This window comes from Lepidochelys kempii, chromosome 15 (assembly GCF_965140265.1).
Source record: "Lepidochelys kempii isolate rLepKem1 chromosome 15, rLepKem1.hap2, whole genome shotgun sequence".
In the NCBI taxonomy this organism is placed as follows: domain Eukaryota; kingdom Metazoa; phylum Chordata; order Testudines; family Cheloniidae; genus Lepidochelys; species Lepidochelys kempii.
In genome coordinates this window covers 8,659,949-8,683,922 of record NC_133270.1, presented here as the reverse complement: position 1 = coordinate 8,683,922, position 23,974 = coordinate 8,659,949, and the positions used below count along the sequence as shown (strand labels likewise).

The 23,974-nt window shown below is 45.7% G+C and overlaps 1 protein-coding gene across 1 annotated transcript; it reads left to right on the top strand.

Annotated features, from left to right (window-relative positions):
- The first annotated feature begins 581 nt into the window (after positions 1-581).
- On the top strand, positions 582-23,974 carry HRK (harakiri, BCL2 interacting protein). Its single transcript, XM_073313264.1, has 2 exons — positions 582-892; positions 17,014-23,974. Exon 1 carries the CDS (start codon positions 582-584, stop codon positions 843-845), a length of 264 nt encoding a protein of 87 aa, XP_073169365.1. The 3' UTR covers positions 846-892; positions 17,014-23,974.

The following is a 23,974-nucleotide window of genomic DNA, read 5'->3' as shown; positions in this document are numbered from 1 at the left end:
GGATTAAAACACTCAAGCCAGAGGGTATAAAATATCCCCAAGGGGGGTTATCAAATATCCCCTACCGGGGCGGGAATAAAACACCCCAAGCCAGGGGGGTTATAAAATATCCCCTACCCGGGGGGGAGGGGATAAAACACCCCAAGCCGCGGGGGGGGATAAAACACCCCTAGCCGGGGGGGGGGATAAAACACCCCAAGCCAAAGGGTATAAAATATCCCCAAGGGGGCTTATCAAATATCCCCTAGCCGGGGGGGGGGATAAAACACCCCCAGCCGGGGGCGGGGGATAAAACATCCCCGGGCCACATGCCCTTGGCTGTCCCGCGGCTGCGCCGAGGCCGAGGCGGGAGGCAGGACAGCGGGGTTTGTGCCGGCTGCGCGGCGCGGCAAGAGTTAAAAGTTACCTTTCCTGCCTCCTGCCCGCAGCCCGGTGGGGCCGGATGATGTCACCCCCTCCTCACCATGTGACACTTTAATTAATAACCGCGCTGGCCGCACAACAACAGCACAGCGCGTTCCCGCCACGCCGGCCGCTGCCGGGGTCTGGACGGGCCGGGCCGGGCCGGGCGCCGCGCCGCCATGTGCCCCTGCGCGCTGCACGGGGGGCCCCCCGCCGCCTGCCGCTGCAGCTCCGCCCGGCGCGGGGAGCGCGGCTCCGGGGCGCCGCTGGTCGCGGCCCGCCTGAAGCGGGTCGGGGATGAGCTGCAGGAGCGGACTGCGGGGCGCAGGGCGAGCAGCAGGCGGGCCGCGGCCGGGAGGAGCCTGGCCACCTACCTGGGTCTGCTCTGCGCCGCCACGCAGGTGGCCGCGCTGGTCTGGCTGATCCGCAAGAGGAGCTGGTAGGGACGAGGGCTCGGGCAGGAGCGGAGAGCAACCGGGACGCGCCACAGGTAGGGACCCAGCCCGCGCGCAGCCAGCCCCCCGGGCGGGGGGGGGGGGGCGCTTTGCAAAATAACCGGGGCCGGTAACAGATAGCGGGAGGGGGGCTCGGTGTGAAATGGCCAGAGACAAAGGCTGAAGTCTGCAGCCGCTGCCGTCCCCGGTCTGCGGCGCAGCGCAGGCTGGACGCGGGGAGTCTAGTCCGGGAGAGACCCGCGCCGCTCGCCTGGCTTGGGGGTGCCGATGCCAGGGCGCTTGACAGCGCAGGGGAGCCAAGAGACCAACGCACTCGCCGCGGAGCTCCAAGCGCCTTAGGGTCCTTAGCCCCATTGTACAGAAGGAGGAGACTGAGGCACAGATGGGGCGAGAGGCTCGGCCCCAAACCACACCGTGCCTCGGGGCAGAATCCGGTTGGAAACCTGAGCCCGCCCGGTCTATCAGTCTGGGAGCCGGGTGGGGGGGCTGGGAATGAGTCCCGGGCGCGCCGCAATCCGGAGCGGAGTGTTTGATGAAGCTGATGTCAGGGGCTCTCTGTCAGCGCTTGGCACGGCAGCAAAACTCACCGTCCGCCTGATCCGCAGCCAGCAACGGGATCCAGCAGATTTGGTCAAGTGCACGTTCTGCGCGGTTAATTACAGCTGGTAGACACGAGCTGGACGGCGGGGGTGGGCATGGATTGGGGTACCCAGGCCTTTGCAGCCGGGTAGGGATCCAGCTGCTCCTCTGCCACTCTCCAGCATGGTCTGTGTTGTCCCACGGGGAGACCCAGGCAGGTGCGTGTCATCAGTTATTGATCAGTTCGCTTGCAGGATAGTGGAGGGGGCGGGAGGTTGGCTTGTAATGTAGCAAACCTTGTACTGAGCAAATCACCCGAAAGGTCTGTTACGCGCAGATCCAGGACGGCAAGTCCCCATCTCCCCCTGTACAAACATGGACCCACATACGCTCTCCTCTTCCAAAGGCTTTAACTCTTCGCCTTGGAAAGTTCCCAGGGGCAACCTGCGATTCGGTGAGGCCTCTTTGGGGATCCAGCTTCCCACCAGCACCTGGCTGCGGGGACCTTGTTTTTAGGAGGCGCCCTGGCACTCCCAGCTTGTTGCTGTTTTTATTAGTCCGAAAGTTTCTCTTCCCTTTTATAAACCCTTGGCTGTCTAGGGCTTGAAAGCTTCCACCCTCCCCCCGGGAAATGCAGCGGGAGTTGTTGTATGTTAGCTGTAAACTCCAGGGCAGGTTAAAAACCCAGGTACAGACGCCTGGAAGCAAAGGGGAGCTCACTCGGAAGCGGGCGCGGGGGCGCGTTAGGCGGACGGGCCGGGCCGCTCATTCACAGTTTGCTCCAGTCTTTGCAACAGCCCAGAAAGGGGGTGATGAGTGTGGCAGAGCCCGTTCAAGGGAATCAGGGACCGAGGGGGCTCCAGGGTCGTTTCCCAGCGCGCCACACACGCGCAACGGCTCCTCTGAAGTCCCCTGAAGATGGGGAGTATAAGCAAGCCTCGACTCCCGTCACAGCGACAAAAGGGCAGCGAGCAGGAGGCTAGTACCTCGCTGTCTGTGGCCCTTGTGCAAGGGAGGACACCTCACCGGCTTCATCCCGTCTCCCAGGCGGTCCAAGCCCCGAGCTGGAGCCGGGGGTGGGACGCAGCGCAGCCGCCTGCCCAGCCGAGAGTAGGTCTGTGGGCTGAAAGCTGCGGGTTTCGTCCCAGGCCACTGTCAGGATCACTTTACCTGCCAAGCCACAATAGCCTTGTGGGTTTGTTTTCATGGAATGATTTAACTCAGTGGTTCTCAAACTTTTTTTGGGTGGACCACTTGAAAATTGCCGAGGGTCTTGGCAGACCACTTAATGATCTTTCCAAATGTTGTTTGTACCGCTGGCTAGCTATTGTAAAGTGCTTTGGATAAAAGCGCTATATACAAAATCCTTAGTAAGAATTTAACGTTTTTTGGTTCTACAAATAAAAGCACACAACTCATATTTTAGTATCAGTAGTCTTACTTTCTAATGCGATGGATGGCTGTGAAGGAGGGGGGTCTCTCCCTCTTTCCCCCCCCGCTGCGGCAGCCCCCGAGCTGGGGCTGGGAAGGAGGGGGGTCTCTCCCCGACTGCTGCAGCCCCCGAGCTGGGGAAAGTCACCTCTTTCTCTGGCTGCCACAGTCCTGCATGTCTCAAATTCCCCCACCCCTCTTCTCACCTCACTGCCCCCTCCCACCTATTCCCCCCAAGGCCACCACCTCACCTTACATGTGCATCTTCTGCAGGGTCCAGGCACCTAATGAGTGGAGCCAAGCAGGCGATGGGTGGGCCTTCATTCTCTCATGTGCGGACACCCAGGTGCACACCTGAATGGAGGTGGTCTGCAGACCACAGTTTGAGAACCTCTGATTTAACTGAAAGTCACGTGTGCAAGTTCAGGTTCTCTGCTTCCTCGGCCCGTGCAGGGCAGGAGTGGGACTGGGTGGTCTCTAGAACGATTCTCGTCTCTCACACCCACCACCTGGAATCGGGAGCTGGAGTTTGGGTGTAGGATGTCTCCTGATTCCAGAGCCCTGTCCAGTCTGAGTACACAAGAGGTCCCAGCCCCACCAGCGTCAGGGCTGTAAATCCCTGAAAGTTGCTGCCTGGTTTCTTCCCTCCACTCCTTCCTATGCCCACCCGGTGCCAGGCAGGCTGATGCTTTCTTAGGAGAAATATTTTTGGCGTGTTCACTGGGGAAAATGCCTAAAACGGATTCAATGGAAAGCTGCTTTCTCGGTTGGTCACACTGAAGAGTTCCGTGATAACCATATTCTCTTCCCCCACTCCCTCCAGAATATATGGATTGTCCCTGTAGACTAAGCCAGCTGAGTAGAAAGCTCTCTCAGTCCTAGCACTTCAGTTTATCTATTTCTTGAGCGACTACCAGTGGGCTTCACAAAGGTACGTAGGCATCTAAACCCCAGATTTGGGCACCTAAGTCTGGGGTTCAGGAGCCTAAGTCCCAGTTTTAGGCTCCACTGTGATTCACAAGCTCCAGCCCCACCAGCTCCAGCCCCACCCTAAACTCACTCTGCTCCTAATTTATTTATTTATTTTGCCATAAAAATTCCCTAGGCACCTAGTTTCTGCCACTGAGCAAACACACGGCTGCCTCCCTATAGGCATCTGAATGCTTATCTCCGGCCTAAGCCCTACAGTGATTCACCAACTGGGGGAAGACAGGAGTTCAGCTACCCATCTCACACGTGGGCCTGATCAGGTAGGCATGCTGAGTGGCTGGCTACCAGATTGGGTCTCATTCCCAACTTGGCTGGAGGAGGAGGCTGGAGTGGTGGTGCCCCCCCCTTACAACTTCTAGCCCCGTGGCTAGAGCTCTCTCCTGAGAGGTGGGAGACCCCTGTTCAAATCCTTTCTCCCTCTGGGCAGAGGGGGGAATTGAACCAGTGTGTCCCGCATCCCAAGTGAGTGCTCTAACCACTGGGCTGAAAGTTATAAAGTGAGCACGACCGCAACCACTGCTTCCTCCTCCTGTGGCTGGTTTGTTGTGTGTGGAGTTAGGCACCTGCCTAGCACATTCTCCCAAGAAACACCACAGGCTTCTAATCCACGGGACTCCAGGAGAGGGTTCCCAGTTCCTGAATTGCTAGCAGAGATAGGTGCCTCCCTTCAGCCCAGACTTAGGCACCTATCTCATTGAGAGGAGGGGCCTTAGAACATCCCAGGATGTTGACATCTCCCACTGGTTAGCTTAAGTGGCTCCTTGCCTAGTAGGCCAGCTTTTGTAGATTGCATTCTTAGGCACCTCTCTCCCCCCATTCATTGCATAGGGAGCCTAGGTGCCTCACTCAGACTTTGTGAATCCTAGCCTGGTTCCTGGGATTTTCTAGGCACCTAAAAGTCAGTATCACAACACCTGCGTCCCTGTGGGAATCTAGCCCTACAACTTCATCAGTCTTGTCTTGATTTTTGTAATTCCTATGTTCATCGATATATGTTATTTCTTTATTAAATAAACAACTAATTATTTTTTAAAAATACTAATACCACATTGGTGATCTCCCCCCCGCCCGATCAAACAAAAGAAACCAGTTTCTCTTCCTCCCAGTCCCTCTGCTAAACTGCTGGTTTCTTAACCCCTGATTTGTACATTGTGTGAGTTTGCACTACCTAAATTCTGGATGGTTCTGCTAAAATTATCAGCAGTGAAACAGTCAATAACTTTGCCATTTAAATCCACATAATTATTCTTCAGAGTTAACTTCCTATTGAGATGACTGGAACAATTCTCACACAGAGCTAATAGTATTAGAATTGTTATTTATATAGCACCATAGATATGATAGATGTGTTACAATTCCAGTAAAGAGGAAATTTTACTTCTTGCCCATCGGAGTTTAAAACCTAAGGCCTTGTTTCAGGACAACAGTTAAGCAAATATTTAACTCTATCTATATTCAGTTCCATTGACCTCAAGTTACTTGCATGTGATTAAATGCTTTCCTAAACAATGCCTTGCCTTAGTGACAAAACAGGATGAGATGACAACACAGAGAAGGGCAGCAGAAGGGAAGTCCAAAGAAGAAGAAAATATGATTGTCCTTTCCCTCCTTTCTCCTAATCCCCTTGTTTGTTTGTGACCCTCAGTTATGTCAAACCAAGACTGATTTTTGAGGCAGGAATCATATCTTTACTTGTTTGCAAGGTGCTTGGCACATTTTTAGGTGTCTGAAAAATAATAAATAAAAACGTGATTACTTGGGACACCTCTCTATTCATTTAGTGTTTTAAAGTAAGGTTTTAGATAGATAGATGTGTGTTTACACTGTGTGTGTGTTTGTGTCATATTATTATCGATTACGTGAGTGATATACAGCTATTCTGTCTGTCTGCAGATTCAGTCAGGTCATTCAGAAAGTTTTCTTGGCAAACAGGACGACAAAATGTTTTTTTAACTGAAACTTTAAATTCTACACAATGGCAGTGTGTCCCTCAGAGAGGTGCTGGGATGGTGTGTGACTGGACGCAGCTAAGGTTGCTGGATGAGACTGCAGTCAGCTCTACTCCTCATTTCCATTTCCCTTCTCTAACCACTACTGCTACTGTCTCCTCCAGGATTCAATCTGTGAAGAGGTTCATGAACCAAGCTGTGTGGTTTGGTTCACAGTTTTTGGAAATTAATTTCCCTCTGAGATTCACTTGTAGGTTTGAGCTCAACAAACTCAAGCTTCCAAGGGGAACATTACAACTGGCCCCTTTACGTTAGCCTCTCATTTGCCCCCTCCTTTTTGACAAGATGTAGGAACTCGCTTCTTTTCTTAGGGTATGGAAGTGCTGGGAATTGCTAGTGTGTAGAGAATGCAACTATAGGAAGGGATGGAGCTGGTGATACTGGCTGGGACACAGGGAATATTTACCAGCCTCTCAGCTGTGTGAACACATTCAGTCCAAGCTCACCAGGCTGAGGTCCACAAATCCCACCAAACCTCAGATCCAAGGCGCAGTTCAACTGAGTTTGAAGTTAATCGCAAATATTTGCATAGCTTAGTTGGGCAACCTGAGTTCTGTTCCCACTTGGCTCTGCCATTGACCCTGTGTGACCCTGGCCTCAATTTCCCCATCTGTAAAATGGGCCTAATGATACTTGCCTACGCACGGGGTGTTGGGAAGCTTAACTGTTTGTAAAGTGCGTTGAGATTCTCTGAGGTAACATGCTATAGAAATGCAAAGTATTATTCTCAGTTGAGCAGATACAAGCTCCATCTTCATTGTGCACATTCCCTCTCTATACTCTTCACTTCCTTAAGGCTCACAAGGCCAGAGGTTCTGTGCTCACTTGAAGTGCTCCTATGCTGCAGGCAGGGGCAGATATAGCCTCCCACTTCAATTGGGTGCGCCATACTAAACTCTAGTGTAGTCGCAGCATGACACAAAACAGAACAATAAATACAAAGAAAGCATGACACAGTGAGCACCCGGAGGAGGGAATGTGTGTTCCAGTGAGGGCCCAGTCCGCTCCGTGCAGCTGTTCTGGGGCCAGTCCTGATTACTCACCGTGGCGAGACAGACCCCAGCCGGGATGCAGTGGGGAAGGCTGTTCCACTCAACATATGGACCTAGCTACTCATAGTGGGGAGAGGCCTGGCCATGAGCCCAGTGCCCTGACAGTGGTGTAGTGTTAAAAAAAGAGGTGGGTAAAGTAACCTAACCTAAACTTCATATTGCCCAAATGAAAAGTGGGTAACCTCAGTTTATAACTATACTGCCCCTGCATCCCTGCTACCTGGAGACTGGGACACACAGGGGTATTGCCCCTCCCGCTCCCCATTCCTCATCCCCATCCCCCAGTGCACCTTCTGGCAGATTTTGCCCTTTGGGCTTCGATAGCCGCACGCAATTCTGACATCATTGCACAGCCATGTGGCTGGGAGCCGCGTCACTGTGACACAGAGCCTGGGCCATGGAGCCACGTGAGGTTCTCATTCAAAGGAGCGAATGCAGCTCGCTCCTCCCTCCCCCAATGGGGTATATTTCCACCCTTGGTTTCATGATTTCAGTGGTTGCAGCTGAACCCAGGACTCCCCACTACAGCTTTCCCTGGCTTCAAGGACAAAAATACAAATGTAGGTCTTAGAAAAAAAAGACTTTTCTTTGTGCTTTGAAATAACAACAGGGATGATGTTGAGAGTCCAGATGTGAGGAGCCATCCTGGCTAATAACACAATCTCCTGGATGCCACATGTACAGGGGAGCCATCCAACTCCCCTGGTGAGCTTCCAAGTCACATGTGATGAGCTGTGAACACAAACACATCCACACACAGGGATAATTAAATATACCACCAGCAGCTCACTTTCAGGGTTTAATTTATACCTCTTTTTAATATACTGTCTTTTATTGTCATACCTTCCATGTCTTTCTTTCTTTCTTTCTTTCTTTCTTTCTTTCTTTCTTTCTTTCTTTCTTTCTTTCTTTCTTTCTCAGTTTTGGTTGAAAACCATTTTGCTCACACTAATATATGCTATATGCAATATCTGAAAAAATGTATCTCAAAGTCACATGGATACTGCCTCACATGACCCTGCTCATTAATAAACTAGGGAAATATAGACCAGAGACAAACCTACTACAAGGTGGGTGCACAACTGGTTGGAAAAGTGTACTCAGAGACTAGTTATCAGTGGTTCACAGTCAAGCAGAAGTGCATATCGAGTGGGGTCTTGCAGAGATCTGTCCTGGGTCCGATTCTATTCAATATATTCATAAATAGTTTGGATAATGGCATAGAGAGTACACTTATAAAGTTTGCGGAGAACACCAAGCTGGGAGGGGTTGCAAGTGCTTTGGAGGACAGGATTAGAATTCAAAATGATATTGACAAACTTGAGAAATGGTCTGAAATAAATAGGATGAAATTCAATAAGGACAAATGCAAAGTATTCCATGAAGGAAGGAATAATCAATTACACAAATACAAAATGGGAAATGAATGGCTAGGAAGGAGTACTGCAGAAATGCATCTGGGGGTTATAGCATATCACAAACTAAATATGAGTAAACAATGTAATATTGTTGCAAAATACCCTAACATCATTCTTCGACATATTAGCAGGAGTGTTGTAAGCAAGACACGAGAAGTAATTCTTCCACTCTACTCAGCACTGATAAGGCCTCAACTGGTATCCAGTTCTGGGCACCACACTTGGGGAAAGATGTGGACAAACAGGAGATAGTACAGAGGAGAGCAACAAAAATTATTAAAAGTAAGATTGAAAAAAATGGGTTTGTTTAGTCTGGAGAAGAGAAGATGGTCATGATAACGGTCTTCAGCTGTGTAAAAGGTTGTTATAAAGAGAAGGGGTTCTCTTTAACCACTCGGGACAGGACAAGAAGTAGTGGGCTTAAATTGCAGCAATGGAGATTTAGGTTAGACATTAGGAAAGATGCCCTAACTGTAAGGGTATTTAAGCACTGAAACAAATTACCTAGGAATGTTGTGGAATCTCCATTATTGGAGGTTTATAAGAACAGGTTAGATAACCACCTGTCCGGAACAACCTAGATAATACTTAGTCCTGCTTTAGTGCAGGGGACTGGACTAGATGACCTCTCAAAGTCCCTTCCAGGCCTAGATTTCTATGCTTCTATGATGTTGCAGTGATGAGCATGGCTCTAGACCTTAGAATAGACGAGATATGTGATGAGCAGTACTTTACGAGCTCTGTAGGATGTTTGTTTTTGAACAAAATATGTATTTGCCCCTCCTCCTGTACATCTACAGAGAAACTCTTCGGTGATAAACGCCTTGTACAGTAAGATGTTAACTCCAGGTCCTGACCACTCATGTGCATTAGGGATTTCATGGCAAACTTAATAAGAATAGGGGAATTAGCTTGCACCACTTAATACTGCTCAGCCCAATCCCTAGCTAAGTCACTATTAGTCTTATGGTCTAGTGGTTAGAGAAGTGGAACTGTAGTCAGAACAAGGGAAAATTCCAGCTTGGCTAATTGCTTACTGCCTCTCTAAATTCCCCACTGAAGTTTCAAATAGGCATGGTATTCTTCACTCTCTCTCTACACCCTAGTAAGTGTATGTGTGTGTATCTATCTATATCCTAGGATGTGCAGCTATCCCTGTAGTGGAACACGGTAGCTGTTTAATAATGCACAACAATGTTATAAAGCAGTTTAGAGTAGGAAATGATCACTCTGTATTTGGGGTCTGCTCCCACTTCTCCCAGGAATCAGGTTTTAAAGGGTATTTGGGCATTGGCTCACTCAGCATTGAAAGATTTAGGTATCTATATCCCATGTTCAAAAATGGCATAGGCATTTAGGGCCCTAAGTCTCACTGGGACTTGGGATGCTAAGTGCCTAAGTCACTTTTGAAAATGGCACTTAATCATCTAAATCACTTAGGCCTTGCAGCACTGAGCGGAGCAACACCTAAATACGTCTACAAATCTAGGCCCACGTATCTTCAATGGAAGCAGGACTGGGCCCAAGGGGTGGAACCAGTTTGTAATGTCTGTTGGACACTTTGGGATTCTTGAATGAAAAGTGCTCTGAAAGTGGCAGCTTTGTAATATATAATCTGACATCACCTTGCAACACCCAGCCAGGGCATGAAGTGTAGTTTGCATGTGCCAATTTGGCATGCAGTGTCATTTGTATTTTGCTCTATTAGTCTAGAAGTGGCAGTGTATTAAATTAAACCCTCTCTCTTCCTGCCAGCAACACCAGCCTGGTCCTATGCTCACTGAGTTGCCAATAACTTCCCCCACTGTCTGCCGCTAGGTTCACGCAGAGCTGCTCTGTCAAATGTCTCAGTGAAGTTAATTAGCTGTATTAAAATGGAGTTGATAGGATTTCTGGAGATATCACACTGAGCTGTGCAGAAGTCCAGAAAAGAGTAAGGACCAGAGGTAGTACGGCAGTTAGGGGACAAGGCTGGCTGATTCAGCACTATCATAGAATCATACGCTATCAGGGTGGGAAGGGACCTCAGGAGGTCATCTAGTCCAACCCCCTTCTCAAAGCAGGACCAATCCCCAATTTTTGCCCCAGATCCTTAAATGGCCCCCTCAAGGATTGAACTCACAATCCTGGGTTTAGCAGGCCAATGCTCAAACCACTGAGCTATCCCCTCCCCACTAGGCTACAGTTTCGCATCATGACCAACAAACCGAATACTCAACCTGTTACATCCTGTGTATTCTGTGTGCCTTCCTGAGTCTGACACTAGGAAGAAAACTTTACTGCTTATTTTCCTGAAAAACTAAGGATGGAGAAATCCTCCATCTTATGCTCCCCATTCATAAACCCCAAAGCCCCTCACTGCTAAACCCGCACAAGAGAAAATCCTCATCACTAAGCCTCCAATAAGCCAGTAGCAAAGAAGCATATTATTGTTAAAGAAATAAAGAGCAGCCACACAATACCTCTTTCTAGGGGTGGATTACAGGACCCATATCTTCTGGGACTTCGGAGTCACCCCAACAACTTTCCCCTTTGGCCTCTGGCCTCCTTGATCTTGCCATCTGCAAACCTCCCTGATCAGCTGTTCCTCTGAGCCTCTCTCCAACGGATCCATGCTTCTTTCCTGTTGCCTCCACCCTACTCCCTGATCTTCCTTTCCCAACTATCCCTTCCACCTCCAGCACAAGCAAATTCAAAAAGCCCTGATGCAAGGGGATATATCTCCCATGGAATGCAATGGAAGTCTGACTCCCTTATGCCAGGGCTCAGTAAGGCCTTTGGTTTCTCACTAGCTCTTTGCTGCATCAGGCTGGAATCCCAGGTGTTCTGCATCATTCTGCCCCCATCACTGTCCTTTCCCCGGACAATCCAACCGCCCCAATATTTTCCTTTGACACGTATGATTTATAGGTACGATTTTATGTACAGTATTAAGCACTGACTACCTGCAAAATGAATCACTGGCGTAAGCAGGTGTAATTCCATGTTAGCCGTGAATTGGGATCCACTTACGCAGTGCTTTGCAAGATAAGTAAAAAGTCAGCTTCTTCCGTGACTTCATCAGTACTAGAACTGCGTACCCAGCCCTGGCTTGACTCTGTGGCTCTGAATAAAGACGAGCCAAAGAAGTGCTGAATAAGGGTGCGGGGCGTCCTACCTGAGCGATTGAACCCCTTTACTGTGAGGCTAGCTCCTTCAGCAGAGCAATTTTCCTATCTGGTAGAAACGCCATCTAGCCAAGCAATGCCCAGAGTGGAGTGATGCTGTGGATAAGACTGAAGGATTTACGAGTGAGATTTCCAAAGCCAGCTGGGGGTTTGGATGCCCAAATCCCATTAAAATCAATGGGAATTAATTGTCCAGTCCACTACCTTTGAAAATCTCAGTCTAAATGCTTTTCATTGTGTCTTTGGCTCTCTTGTTTATCACGAGAAATTAAAAGGGACCAATTCAATGACCTGAAAATCAAAAAGGAATCCTACAAAAAGTGGATGCACTGCTAAGGAGTAAAAAAGAATAGCACAAGTAGGGACAAATTCAGAAAGGCTAAGGCACAAAATGAGTTACACCTACCAAGGGACATAAAAGGCAATAAGAAGAGGTTTGTCAAATACATTAGGAGCAAGAGAAAGATGAAGGAAAGTAAAGGTCATCTACTGAGTGGGGAAGGAGAGCTAATAACTGATGATATCAAGAAGGCTGAGGTGTTTAATGTCTATTTTGTTTCAGCCCTCATTAAAAAGGTTAATGGTTTCCAAATACTCAATACAGTATTAACAACAAGGAGGAAGGAATACAAGCCAGAATGGGAAAGAACAGGTCAAAGAATATTTAGATAAATTAGATGTATTCAAGTTGGCAGGGCCTAATGAATTCATCCCAGTATACTTAAGGAACTAGCTGAAGCAATCTCAGAACCGTTAGCAATTATCTTCAAGAACTCATGGAGGACATCTGAGATCCCAGAGCACTGGAAAAGACCAAACATAGTACCTATCTTTAAAAAGGGGAACAAAGAGGAACCAGGGAATTACAGGTCAGTCTGCTTTACTTGATACCTAGAAAGATATTGGAACAACTTATTAAACAATCAGTTTGTAAGCATCTAGAGGATAATAGGATTATAAGGAATAGCCAGCATGGATTTGTCAAGAACAAATCATACCAAACCAAACTAATGTCCTTCTTTGACAGGGTTACTGGCCTACCGAATATGGGGAAAGTGGTAGATGTGATATATCTTGATTTTAGTAAGGCTTTTGACACAGTCCCACATGACATTCTCATAAGCAAACTAAGGAAAGGCAGTCTAAATGAAATTACTATGAGGTTGGTGCACAGCTGGCTGAAAGAGTAGTTATCAATGATTCATTGTCAAACTGGGAGGGTGTATCTAGTGGGGTCCCAAAGGGGTCATTCTTGGTCCAGTACAATTTAATATTGTCATTAATGACTTGGATAATGGAGTGGAGAGTATACTTATAAAGTTTAAGGATGACATCAAGCTGGAAGGTGTTGCGAGCACTTTGGAACACAGAATTATAATTCCAAATGACCTTCACAAATTGGAGAATTGGTCTGAACTCAATTCAATAAAGACAAGTGCAAAGTACTTCACTTAAGAACGAAAAATCAAATGCACAACTACAAAATGTGGAATAATTGGATAGCTGGTGCTACTTCTGAAAAGGCTCTGGGGGCTAGAGTGGATCACAGACTGAATGTCAACAATGTGATGCAGCTAGGGGAAAAGGCTAATATTCTGGGGTGTATTAATAGGACCATTGTATGTAAGACATGGAAGGTAAATTGCAGATTGTCCCACTCCACTTAGCACTGGTGAGGCCTCAGCTGGACTATTGTGTCCAGTTCCGGGCACTACACTTTAGAAAAGTTTGGACAAACTAGAGTGTCCAGAGGAGAGGAACAAAAATGAGAAAAGGTTTAGAAAAACTGACCTATGAGGAAAGGTTAAAAAAACGGGGCATGTTTAGTCTGGAGAAAAGAAGGCTGGTGGGCTCCGATAACAGTCTTCAGCTAAGTTAAGGGCTGTTATAAAGAGGACAGGGATCAATTGTTCTCCATGTCCACTGAAGATAGGACAAGAATGGGCTTAATCTGCAGCAAGGGAGATTTAAATTAGACGCTAGGAAACACTTTCTAACTAGAAAGGTAGTTGAACTCTGGAGCAGGCTTCCAAGGGAGGTTGTGGAATCTCTGTCACTGGAGGTTTTTAAGAACAGGTTGGACAAACAACTGTATGGGATGGTCTAGGTTTACTCGGTCCTGCCTCACTGCCGGGGGCTGGACTGGATGCCTTCTTGAGGTCACTTCCAGCCATACATTTTTATGATTCTAGGTTCTGACGAGAATTCGAGCATCCTTAAGTGGCTAGACAGGGAGGTACAAGACAAAAATGCATTTTAGTTTCCATGAAAAATATCAAAGGAAATGAAAATTTTTAATTTCCATAATTTTTTTCACACAATTTTGGGTTTTTTTTGTTGAAAACAAAAAATATTTCAGTTTTTGGAAACCCAAGAAAATTTTGGTTTTCCGATAAAAACCTGAAAACATTTGACAAAATGTCAAAAAAGCGCCATTTTTCATTTTTAAAAAATTGCTATGAACATTTTTTGACCCTCTCTACAGAGAGGACATGCTGGCACTCCCTCCTGGTAACCACACCAATATTACATATGGGGTGGAGTTTGGCTTTATACAGTCCCTTTCATACTCAAAGGTCTAAATTCCAATTTGCTAAGTGCTATTGTGGCAAAATTGGAGTAACTCAACTGAAGTCAATTTGAGTTGCCCTGTATTTACAGTGCTGCAAATGAGATCAGAATTTGGCTCAAAGCATATTCCATTAATGAGTCAGATACTGGCAATGCAGCCAATATGCACCAAGTAATGGCTTCAACACAGCCTTTGATATTCAAAGTTGTTTTATTGAGAGATGGGATTTAGGCCAGGATTCTGGGGCTCTCCTTTACTCTTTGGGTGAAATTCACCCCTATGCAGAGAGCCAGCAAGAAGCCTATGCAAAACTTAAGTTGCACTTAAGCCCTCAAAACAGGGCTTACGTGGTGAACAAGCATTGTGCTGGTTCTTTCTCTACACAGGGGTAAATTTCTCACTTGGAGCTTAATGAGTTTTTGAATTCAAAAACCTTTAAAACTTTGTGAATGTTTTCTGCTGTTTAGGGGAAAGAGAAAAAATGTTTGTGGAATGTAACCTCTTCAGGGGATGGGCTGTCTCATGCTATATGTTTGTACAGCATCTAGCATAGTGGGGCAATGATCCTTGGTTGTGGTCTCTAGGTGCTGCAAGAGCACAAGTAAAGTCCTTTTGTAAAACTTCAGGAAAATCCTAACACCCTTATTTGGATTTTACTCAGGCAAAGATTCCACTTCAGTTTATTTAATCCTGCACAGACATTTCTCTGAATCTCATCTCCTCCAAGATTTTTCCTTGATTTTTTTCCTCACCCCTATGAAGTTCACCCTTTGATGTCTGAAGACTTGGGTTCAAATGTGTTTTAAATCACAGTGCAGGTGGCCGAGGTGGTCTCAGGCTAATCCACAGTGATTGTTCGCACACACACAAAAAGCCACTGCATAGTGGCTAGTCTCTGCTCAGCAGAAGCCTAGAAATAAAATTGACAGGAGTTCTACAAGCCAGGGCTGAGGTGCATTGACAGCATGTGTAGGAACCCAAGGCCGGAGTAACAGTTGTGTCCCTCACAAGGTCAGAAGCACTGAAGTGAGCTGTGTGTTCATACCTGCAATTAAACAACCCCCTAGCAAGAGCCCCTTAGCCCGAATCAGCTGGCCCGGGCCAGCCACGGTGTCTCACTGCAGTGTAGACATTCCCTAAGCCAGTATTATCATGCTCCCATTCCCTTGAGCACTAAACACTTTTCCCCCTTTTCCCCACCAGAAAAAAGTTCCTACAGCATAAGCAGATCTGCAGAAAAGGTGAAGGTTCAGGCACCTCCGTGTGTGTGTGTGTGCGTGTGTGTGCTGTGGGTGGCCTAACCATTTGCCTGGTGTTTCAGTCCTGGCTGATTCAATTTGGACTTAGTCCTTCTAGCTTTGTTCACGGTTGCTTTAGATACTTTAGTCTGACAGCAGGAGCCATGGATAGGGATGGGTAGAGAAGGGAGTAATTGCTGAAGTTCCATGTAGACAGGGACCTCTGAGACTTTGTGGAAATTGTTCTGTTTCTGTGGAAACACACCAATCTCTTGTTGCTGAAACAGAGCATGAGTTCAGGAGTTACTCAGCAGTCATTTGCAGCATGAGGATTTGACCATAGAATCATAGAATATCAGGGTTGGAAGGGACCCCAGAAGGTCATCTAGTCCAACCCCCTGCTCGAAGCAGGACCAATTCCCAGTTAAATCATCCCAGCCAGGGCTTTGTCAAGCCTGACCTTAAAAACCTCTAAGGAAGGAGATTCTACCACCTCCCTAGGTAACGCATTCCAGTGTTTCACCACCCTCTTAGTGAAAAAGTTTTTCCTAATATCCAATCTAAACCGCCCCCACTGCAACTTTTCCTTAATGGAAAAGATCTAGGGTCAGATTTGGATCATGTATATATATATACACCCATGTAAATACAAAGTAACAGTACAGAAGCCATGGAGTTACTCTGGATTTCCATTAGTAACTTAGACCAGAATCTGCCCCATAACAAACTGTCAACCCAAATTACTCTCTCATAGTTGACATCGTTGGATATTTTACTACTCACACTTGTGAAATTCATCCGATACAGAGGGCCAGCATAGATTTACCTATTGAGGATTTTATGAGGTCACCCATCACGCTGGGACAGTGGGGGGCAACTTGCGGCCAACGGGCTGCATGCGGCCTGTCACGGTAATCCACTGGCGAGCCGCCAGACCGCTTATTTACAATTGCACAGCCGCCCACAGCTCCCAGTGGCTGCGGTTCACCGTTCCCAGACAATGGGAGCTGCAGGAAGCGCTCTGGGATCTGAGAGCTATGAACCTCTTAAGTCCCTTAAAGGCCCCATAACGGGTATTAATGAGACTTAAAAAGTGTGTAGACCTTGTGCTGGCTCTCTGCCAACTGAAATACTGGAGATGCAAATATGACATAGAAACTCTTTATTTTAAGAGTTTTTCCACAATCTGCTCTTGAGAACTGGGATTTACACTTGCAAATGCCTTTATCAATGAGCACATGTGCCCTAGGACGACACTGCCCTGATGTTACAGTGAACGTGAAAAACAGAGGCATTAAGTGATTTGCCCAAGGCCGCAAGTCAAATCAGTGGCAGAACAGGACTAGAACCCAGGAGTGCTGCAATTATCAATAGACCACAGTGCTTTCCTGTAACAGTTAGTTGTTTCTCTAAAAGTTAACATTTAACTCATCTGAAGCTGGACACCCAAGAAGACTGGGTGTCTTCTTTGGGACAGCCAAAATTAAAGCCACACAGGATTTGTGGTAGCACTGTGAATAAAAGCCAGATCTCTTGTTCTCCTGTGATTTAACCACAAAGCTGTCTTCCCCATAAATTACATACGCCTCTGGTCAGTAAATTCTTGTGTCAGCAGGAAGGTTTATGCATGCATTTAGAAGATGCTTTTATGCTAACCATTGCATCAATATAATGAAAAACAAATTATTTTGCTTTCTCAGGCTGGAGAAAACCCTGCACCCTTGGAGAAAATCATTTCCCCTTTTCCTGCAGGGAATACAGAGTCTGAGCAGCAGCTATGAAGAATGGAGAAAGAAGAGGAGGAGGATAAAAGAGGCTGGAGCAACGTGAAAGAAGATTTGTACTGAAGGAGCTGTTCAAGTGCCCAGCAGCAAAACAGAGACACATACATGCTTATATAGAGAGCATACGTTAATACATGCATGCCTTGTTGAGAACATAAGCAACATTCCTTTTAGATGACTGTGGTCTGAGCGCTTGTGCTCCTGCAGTTTGAGTCAAAAGATTAGTGATGTCCTTGCTGTAGTGCTAAAACTTTCCCCACCAGGCATTGTCTATGGTATGGTATGGCACGGCCCGCATCTGCCCCTTTAAATGTAGAAGTGTGAAAAATCACTTGCAAACCCAGGGTTAAAGAATACCAGCAGATAGTGCATTTGCTGCAAATAGGCATCGGCTTGTCTTGGGAGGTGTGGGAAAGGGGTGTTTAGCCGTTTTGACAAGAGACAGAGTGTGTGTGTGTGTATATTAAGCTCTATGACACCAGGCGAGATATGCTTTTCTTACAACTGTACTTTCTCTGGTGCTACCTTTAATGTTTGTCTAGGGCTCAACTGTCTCTTTGCGGTGCTACAGTTTTACCAGGACGATGTTCTGAAACATGAGACTGGGAGAAATATATTTTGGTTATTAATATTTATACACAAAAAATAGGTTAAGAAGGTGCTATTTTCCTTTCTTTCTACCTGTAAATAAATTAACAAACAAACAAAAAAAACAAAAAAACCACCAGCCAATCTAACCCTGAACTTTATAAAACAACTCACTTTGGGACAGCTCAGCTCTTGTTTTGCTGGAAAGTACCATGCGATATGATAGCAGTCGTGCGGAACAGGCGATTACTTTCACCCCTAGATATTCAAAAACGGCTGAAGGATTTGGCCCAATAATCAGCTATGTTAGAGCTCTGTGGTGGGGAGCTGGTAGGGCTGCATGCCTAAGTCCTTGCTACTCTTTGAAACCATAAGGGTTTAAAGAGCTACAAAGTGCTCAGAGCAGTTTTAAGGCCACGGGGCAATAACAGCCATTCCTACTAGTACTGCGTTAGGTGATGTTCCATTGTAAACCATTACTTTCAGAAGTCTCATAAAAACAGCGATAAAAATGGCTCTGGGCTGGACGTTTACCAACCAAATCTGATCCGATTGGTCATTGTTCTCACTAAACATTTTGAAAAGACTGGGTCCGACACATCCATATTAAACAAGTGCATTCTGTTATTTCAGAGATGTTGTGTTGGATGATCAGCAGAAAGAAGACTCAAACACACAAAATATCACTGAATGTAAACTCACATGAGAGAACATTGTGTATTACCGTTGTGAATAGCACACACTGCACCAGCAACAAGACTAGATCTGGCAAAAAAATATTTGCATGGAAATGTATTCAAATTTACAAACAAATAAATGCTCACCAGACCAGAACATTGAACAAATATTGCAGAATGCTCACAGAAAATCACTGGTGAGTTTGTTACTGGGGTATTTGCACCCAAAGATTGATTTTACTAGTTATGGGGGAGATTTTCAAAAGACACAAAGGGATGTCAGATGCCCAACTTTCATTGACTTTCAATGGGAATTGGGCATATACCTGCTCTTTGAGGCTTTGAAAATCTTCCTGTACTTTCATCCCACCATAGAACAGAAATATACCATGTGACCTTTATATGCAATCAGAACTGCTTGAATTTTGGATACTTGCAGAGCAGAGTTTCGATGCAGTCTCTAGGCTGAAATCTGTGCGTCAAGCATTCATCAATTTTCAGGCACACCTACACGTGTCTGTGGGAATTACTGGTTCTTGAACAATTGATGAACAGGGAAAAGGGTGTAAAGAATAATTTTTTTCCCAGCTCAAATTATGACACACAGTGCGTGAAGAATGGCACTCTTGTTGAGGAGATTTGGATGGGACATGGCTACGAATGGACCTCAGTCTCTTCCATACCACATTTGGGGCATGATTCTGAGAGGTGCTGAACACCTTTAGCTCCCCTTGGGCCCTAGCTCACTCCTACTGAAGTAGATGGAAGTTTTGCTGTTGACTTCAATGGGAGCAGCCTTAGGCCTGCTGATTTCAACAAGCATTGTGGGTGCTCAGCCCTCCTCTGGATCAGGCTGATTCTTTAAGAGAAACATATACATTTATGAAAATAAATCATAAAGGAAATTAAATTGTACCTCTATATATTTTAGCATGATATCCTATACAGACAGGAATCCCGTACTGAGGTGGCTAGGCCACCTCATGTGGCAAATTATCTGGTTTATGTTTATTTGTACAGGACAGGCAGGGACCTCCCCTCCCATGGAATGTCCTCCCCTTTTTAAATGATCAGCTTCCTGCCTCTAAACAGTCAATAACTTCCCAGCTGAGGGAGGAATTGGTCCCCTTCCCTTGAAGTATGTGTAGTTTGCATTATCATTTGCTATTTATATTATGACCCATGGGCTACCTCGGTCTGCAGCTTCAAAACCTTATGTGGCTTTTGCCCCATCTAGGGCTTTCATAAATCAGTCACAGATAAGCCACAATCCTGTGACACAGTGAGACAGTTTAAGGGCACAAGGAATAGGCTCTGCTCTCAGTGTTGTGTCCCTGGACAGTGGGAGCTACTTCAATCAAGGTATGAGACTCAACAATGAGGCACACAGCACTGACTAAACCTGCAAAGTCCCTTAGTACAGACAGGGCTCAATGTAAAATCCAGGAAGGATTTTCTGGAGGAGGACCGGGCCGAGGATGGGGATAGGGAGAAAAGGGACAGAGACCTCTTCAGCTGTTCCCAAGAACTCAGTCAAGAATACAAAAGGACACAGTATGCCCAGGAAAGCTACAACCATATCAAAAGCATTTCACAGGTTTACATGAGAACAGAATTTGGCATGGGAATTCTTCTTTAACTCTGACTTGCCTGGCTTTTGTAGGCTTAAATCAGATGTTTTGTGTGAATGGAATGTTAGGTTTACGAAGACTTAATCTAACAGCTGAGTCAAGGAAACTAGAGAAGTCTCTTGGCAGAAGCTTTACAGCCAACATTCTCTGTAGATAAATTCAGTGATTTACTAGAGGGTATGTATTTGTCTAAGCCTTACATTTTCAGGTATAAATGACTATACTTGAATGCCTCCATTTTTTGACAAGGAGTGTTTTTATGCTTTTTTTAAAAAAAAATACCAGATTCAACTCCAGTTGATATTTGTATTTGGAAACTAATACATGTTGTATACTCCCCACCATTGTTCTTGTTCATTACAAGGACTGTGCAAGATGGTGGTGGTGGGGTTGTACTTTCCGAATGTAAAGGAAGCCTGCACGGTCCCTCCCCCCTCCTCTCCTTTTTGCAGCACCCAAGAAGCCATTGATTTTGATTAGCTCTGCAGAGGAGCCTCTGTGAAGAGCGGGAGTGCTCTCTAAATGAAAAAAAGGCCTCATCTTAGGTTTCAGCAGACAGTGTGTGTGCAAGCCAGGGAAGAAGGTTATGAGATCATAGTCTGTATGGAATGCTGCATAATGTGGCTGTGAAGAAAGTCTTTATTAATTTTTAAAGCAGCACTTGCATGAGATAGATCCCATGGCTTATTGGAACTTCACATTTCAAATTAGAAATGCAGCTAAGAATAGGATAATACTGCCTCCTCATCCCCCGCATCACTAGGCCAAATTTATTCCTGGTGTAAGTCCATTGACTTGGAGTCAGTGGGGTTATACCCAGGGTGGAATCTGATCTAGTGTTTCTAGATTTCTACTCTCTTTCTTGGAATGCTTTTCACCAGCTAAAAGGGAAGGTGTGGAAGCCATTCTACCCCTTCTATATTACAAGACTATCTGCGCTCGCCTACATTTTTGTGTCCTAGAACAAGTGTTACCATTTGGAGGCAGAGGAAATCATCAAAATACATAGTTTTGTGCTGATGAGGCTTAACTGATCCACTGACTGCTTGTGTACACATTGAAATTGCACCAATTTAACTAAATCTTTCCCTAAATCAGTGTAGTTAAATCAGCGCAGCTCCCTTCGAACAGTTTAAAAAAACTTAATTTGGTTGTTACCACCTTAAACTAAATAGAGACAAGACCCTCAAGTCAATTTTAGAGTTTCCAGAAAGAGGGCAGCAGGTATTTAACTAAATTGTTTAGAAACAGATTTAGTTAAGTGGGTATCCCTTCATTGTGTAGAGTGGGCCTTAGAGATAGGCACTTTCTCTGTTCTTTCGCAAACACTTGACTAAGGGCTGCTACAGCCATATTCCTCACACCAGAAACCTAGGAGATAGAGAAAGAAGCATCTCCCTGTGGGAGCTGGTGGAGAACAGAAAAGTGAGGCAGCAGGAAACCCTTCTCTTGAGAAGCCAGTTTCCCTTGTAGAAAAAGTGTGTTGATAATGGGACCCAGTCTCATGTTGCCAGACCCAATTTTATTTATTTCCAGATTTCTTTATGAACAGCTTAGAGAAGATAGCAGAAAGAACAAGGAGGACATGTGGCACCTTAGAGACTAACAAATTTATTTGAGCATAAGCTTTCGTGGGCTAAAGCCCACTTGTTAACTGTAACAGAACTAGGGAGAGCTCCAAACCAAAACCGTGGATCCAAACTCACCAAACCTTGTGGCATTTTGGATACAGAGCCACACTTCACAGCTAGACCCTACCTCTGTAACATGTTCCCACATTCACATCCCTCTAAGTTTTGGACAAGTTTAATTCTGGAGGCAAACTTTGTGGTTCAGCCTCATCTATACAAGCTGCTGTATGTGGTTCATCTTGCATCTCATGGGACAGAAGCTTTGAAAACACTGGCATGATTGATTACGACCATGTTAATCAAAGTCAAAACCCACTTAAAGCATGAACAATGGGTGACTTAAGAACATAAGAGCGGCCATACTGGGTCAGACCAAAGGTCCATCTAGCCCAGTATCCTGTCTTCTGACAGTGGCCAATGCCCAATGCTCCAGAGGGAATGAACAGAACAGGTAATAATCAAGTGATCCATTCTCTGTCGCCCTTTCCCAACTTCTGGCAAACAGAGGCTAGGGACACCATCCCTGCCCATCCTGGCTAATAGCCATTGATGGACCTATCCTCCATTAATTTAGCTAGTTCTTTTTCGAACCCTGTTATAGTCTTGACCTTCACAACATCCTCTGGCAAGGAGTTCCACAGGTTGACTGTGCATTGGGTGAAAATATACTTCCTTTCGTTTGTTTTAAACCTGCTGCCTATTAATTTCATTGGGTGGCCCCTAGTTCTTGTGTTATGAGAAGGAGTGAATAACACTTCCTTATTTACTTTCTCTACACCAGTCATGATTTTATAGACCTCTATTATAACCCCCACCCTTAGTCGTCTCTTTTCCAAGCTGAAAAGTCCCAGTCTTATTAATCTTTCCCCATACGGCAGCCGTTTGATACACCTAATAATTTTTGTTGCCCTTTTCTGAACCTTTTCCAAGTCCAATATATCTTTTTTTTTGAGATGGGGTGACAACTTCTGCACACAGTATTCAAGATGTGGGGATACCAGTGATTTATATAGAGGCAATCAGAGTAAGCTATTACCAGCAGGAGAGTGGGATGGGGGGAGAGAAAACCTTTTGTAGTGGTAAACACCCATTTTTTCATGCTTTGTGTGTATAAAAAGATCTTCTATACTTTCCACAGTATGCATCCGATGAAGTGAGCTGTAGCTCACGAAAGCTTATGCTTAAATAAATTGGTTAGTCTCTAAGGTGCCACAAGTCCTCCTTTTCTTTTAATAGAGGCAATACAGTATTTTCTGTCTTATTATCTATCCCTTTTTTAATGATTCCCAATTACTTCACCTTCTCAAAAGAATGCCAGGATATCAGGTACTCTAAAGGGAGGGGAGGAATCCTCATGTTCTGTCTATTCCCCTTCCCCAGTCTGTTCTGGATTGAATTTACAACCCCGTATTCCAGAGCCCTCTTTTCTCATCACACAGAGCATGTTTCTGCATCCAGCATGAGGCACTTCCCTTGTCATCATGGTTAACCTCTCTCCTGCTGGTTTGAATAATGCTCCCTTTGCCTTTGCAATGATCACCACTGCCACCTAGCCCAAAGTCCTTTCCACCCTCAGGTCTTCTAAGGAACAGCATCTCCCACGACTAGCTGTGGGACAGAGCTGGGAGCTCTACTACAAACTGTGGAGTTAGTGTATCCGTAATATAAGAGGTTGGTGCCATTTATTAGCGCTCAGCACACAACAGCATTTTTTTTCTGTCGCTGTTCACTCAAATGCAAAAGCGGCTTTTGATATAACCATGTCCGTACACCGTCAGCGCAGGTATTTTGAGCACTTGTGTTTTACCGGCCTGCGAATATTTGTGAAAAGTTAGTTTTCAGCTTAAGGTTCGAACAGTCACCAAAAGTAGATTTCAAACTGTATAAGGGACTCTCAGTATTTCAGGCCATATTATATCATTATTGCCATTCGGTCAGAGAGCAGAAACTATGTCCCCTGACTTAATTTGCAATCATATTCATAACACTCTTTAAGATCAATCTGAAGACCACGGTTTATTTGCTGAAGAAATTCACCCGGAATTTCAAAGAGTGAATACATTTGAGAGTTTTCCAGTTTGCTCCCAGTCACACTCCGCGAACAGATTAAAAAACGTGAAATGCATCAAATCGACTGGGTACAGGGAAGACCCTACAGAGTAACCGTGCAAGTTCCTTCCCACACCAAAGCTAAGGCAAGGCATGTGCTTACTGCAGATGCAATGAGTTAGTTCTGGCTCTTGTGTATAGATGGACATGGCTTCTTTCCCTCTTTTGTAAAAGGAATTTCATATGCTGGAGACTCTTTGTACATATTTGTAATGACTTTATTAAAAAAATCAATTGTTCA

What these genes read in the sequence shown, in the direction of transcription:
- HRK (XM_073313264.1), top strand. Translation starts at nt 582, where the DNA reads ATGTGCCCCTGCGCGCTGCACGGGGGGCCCCCCGCCGCCTGCCGCTGC.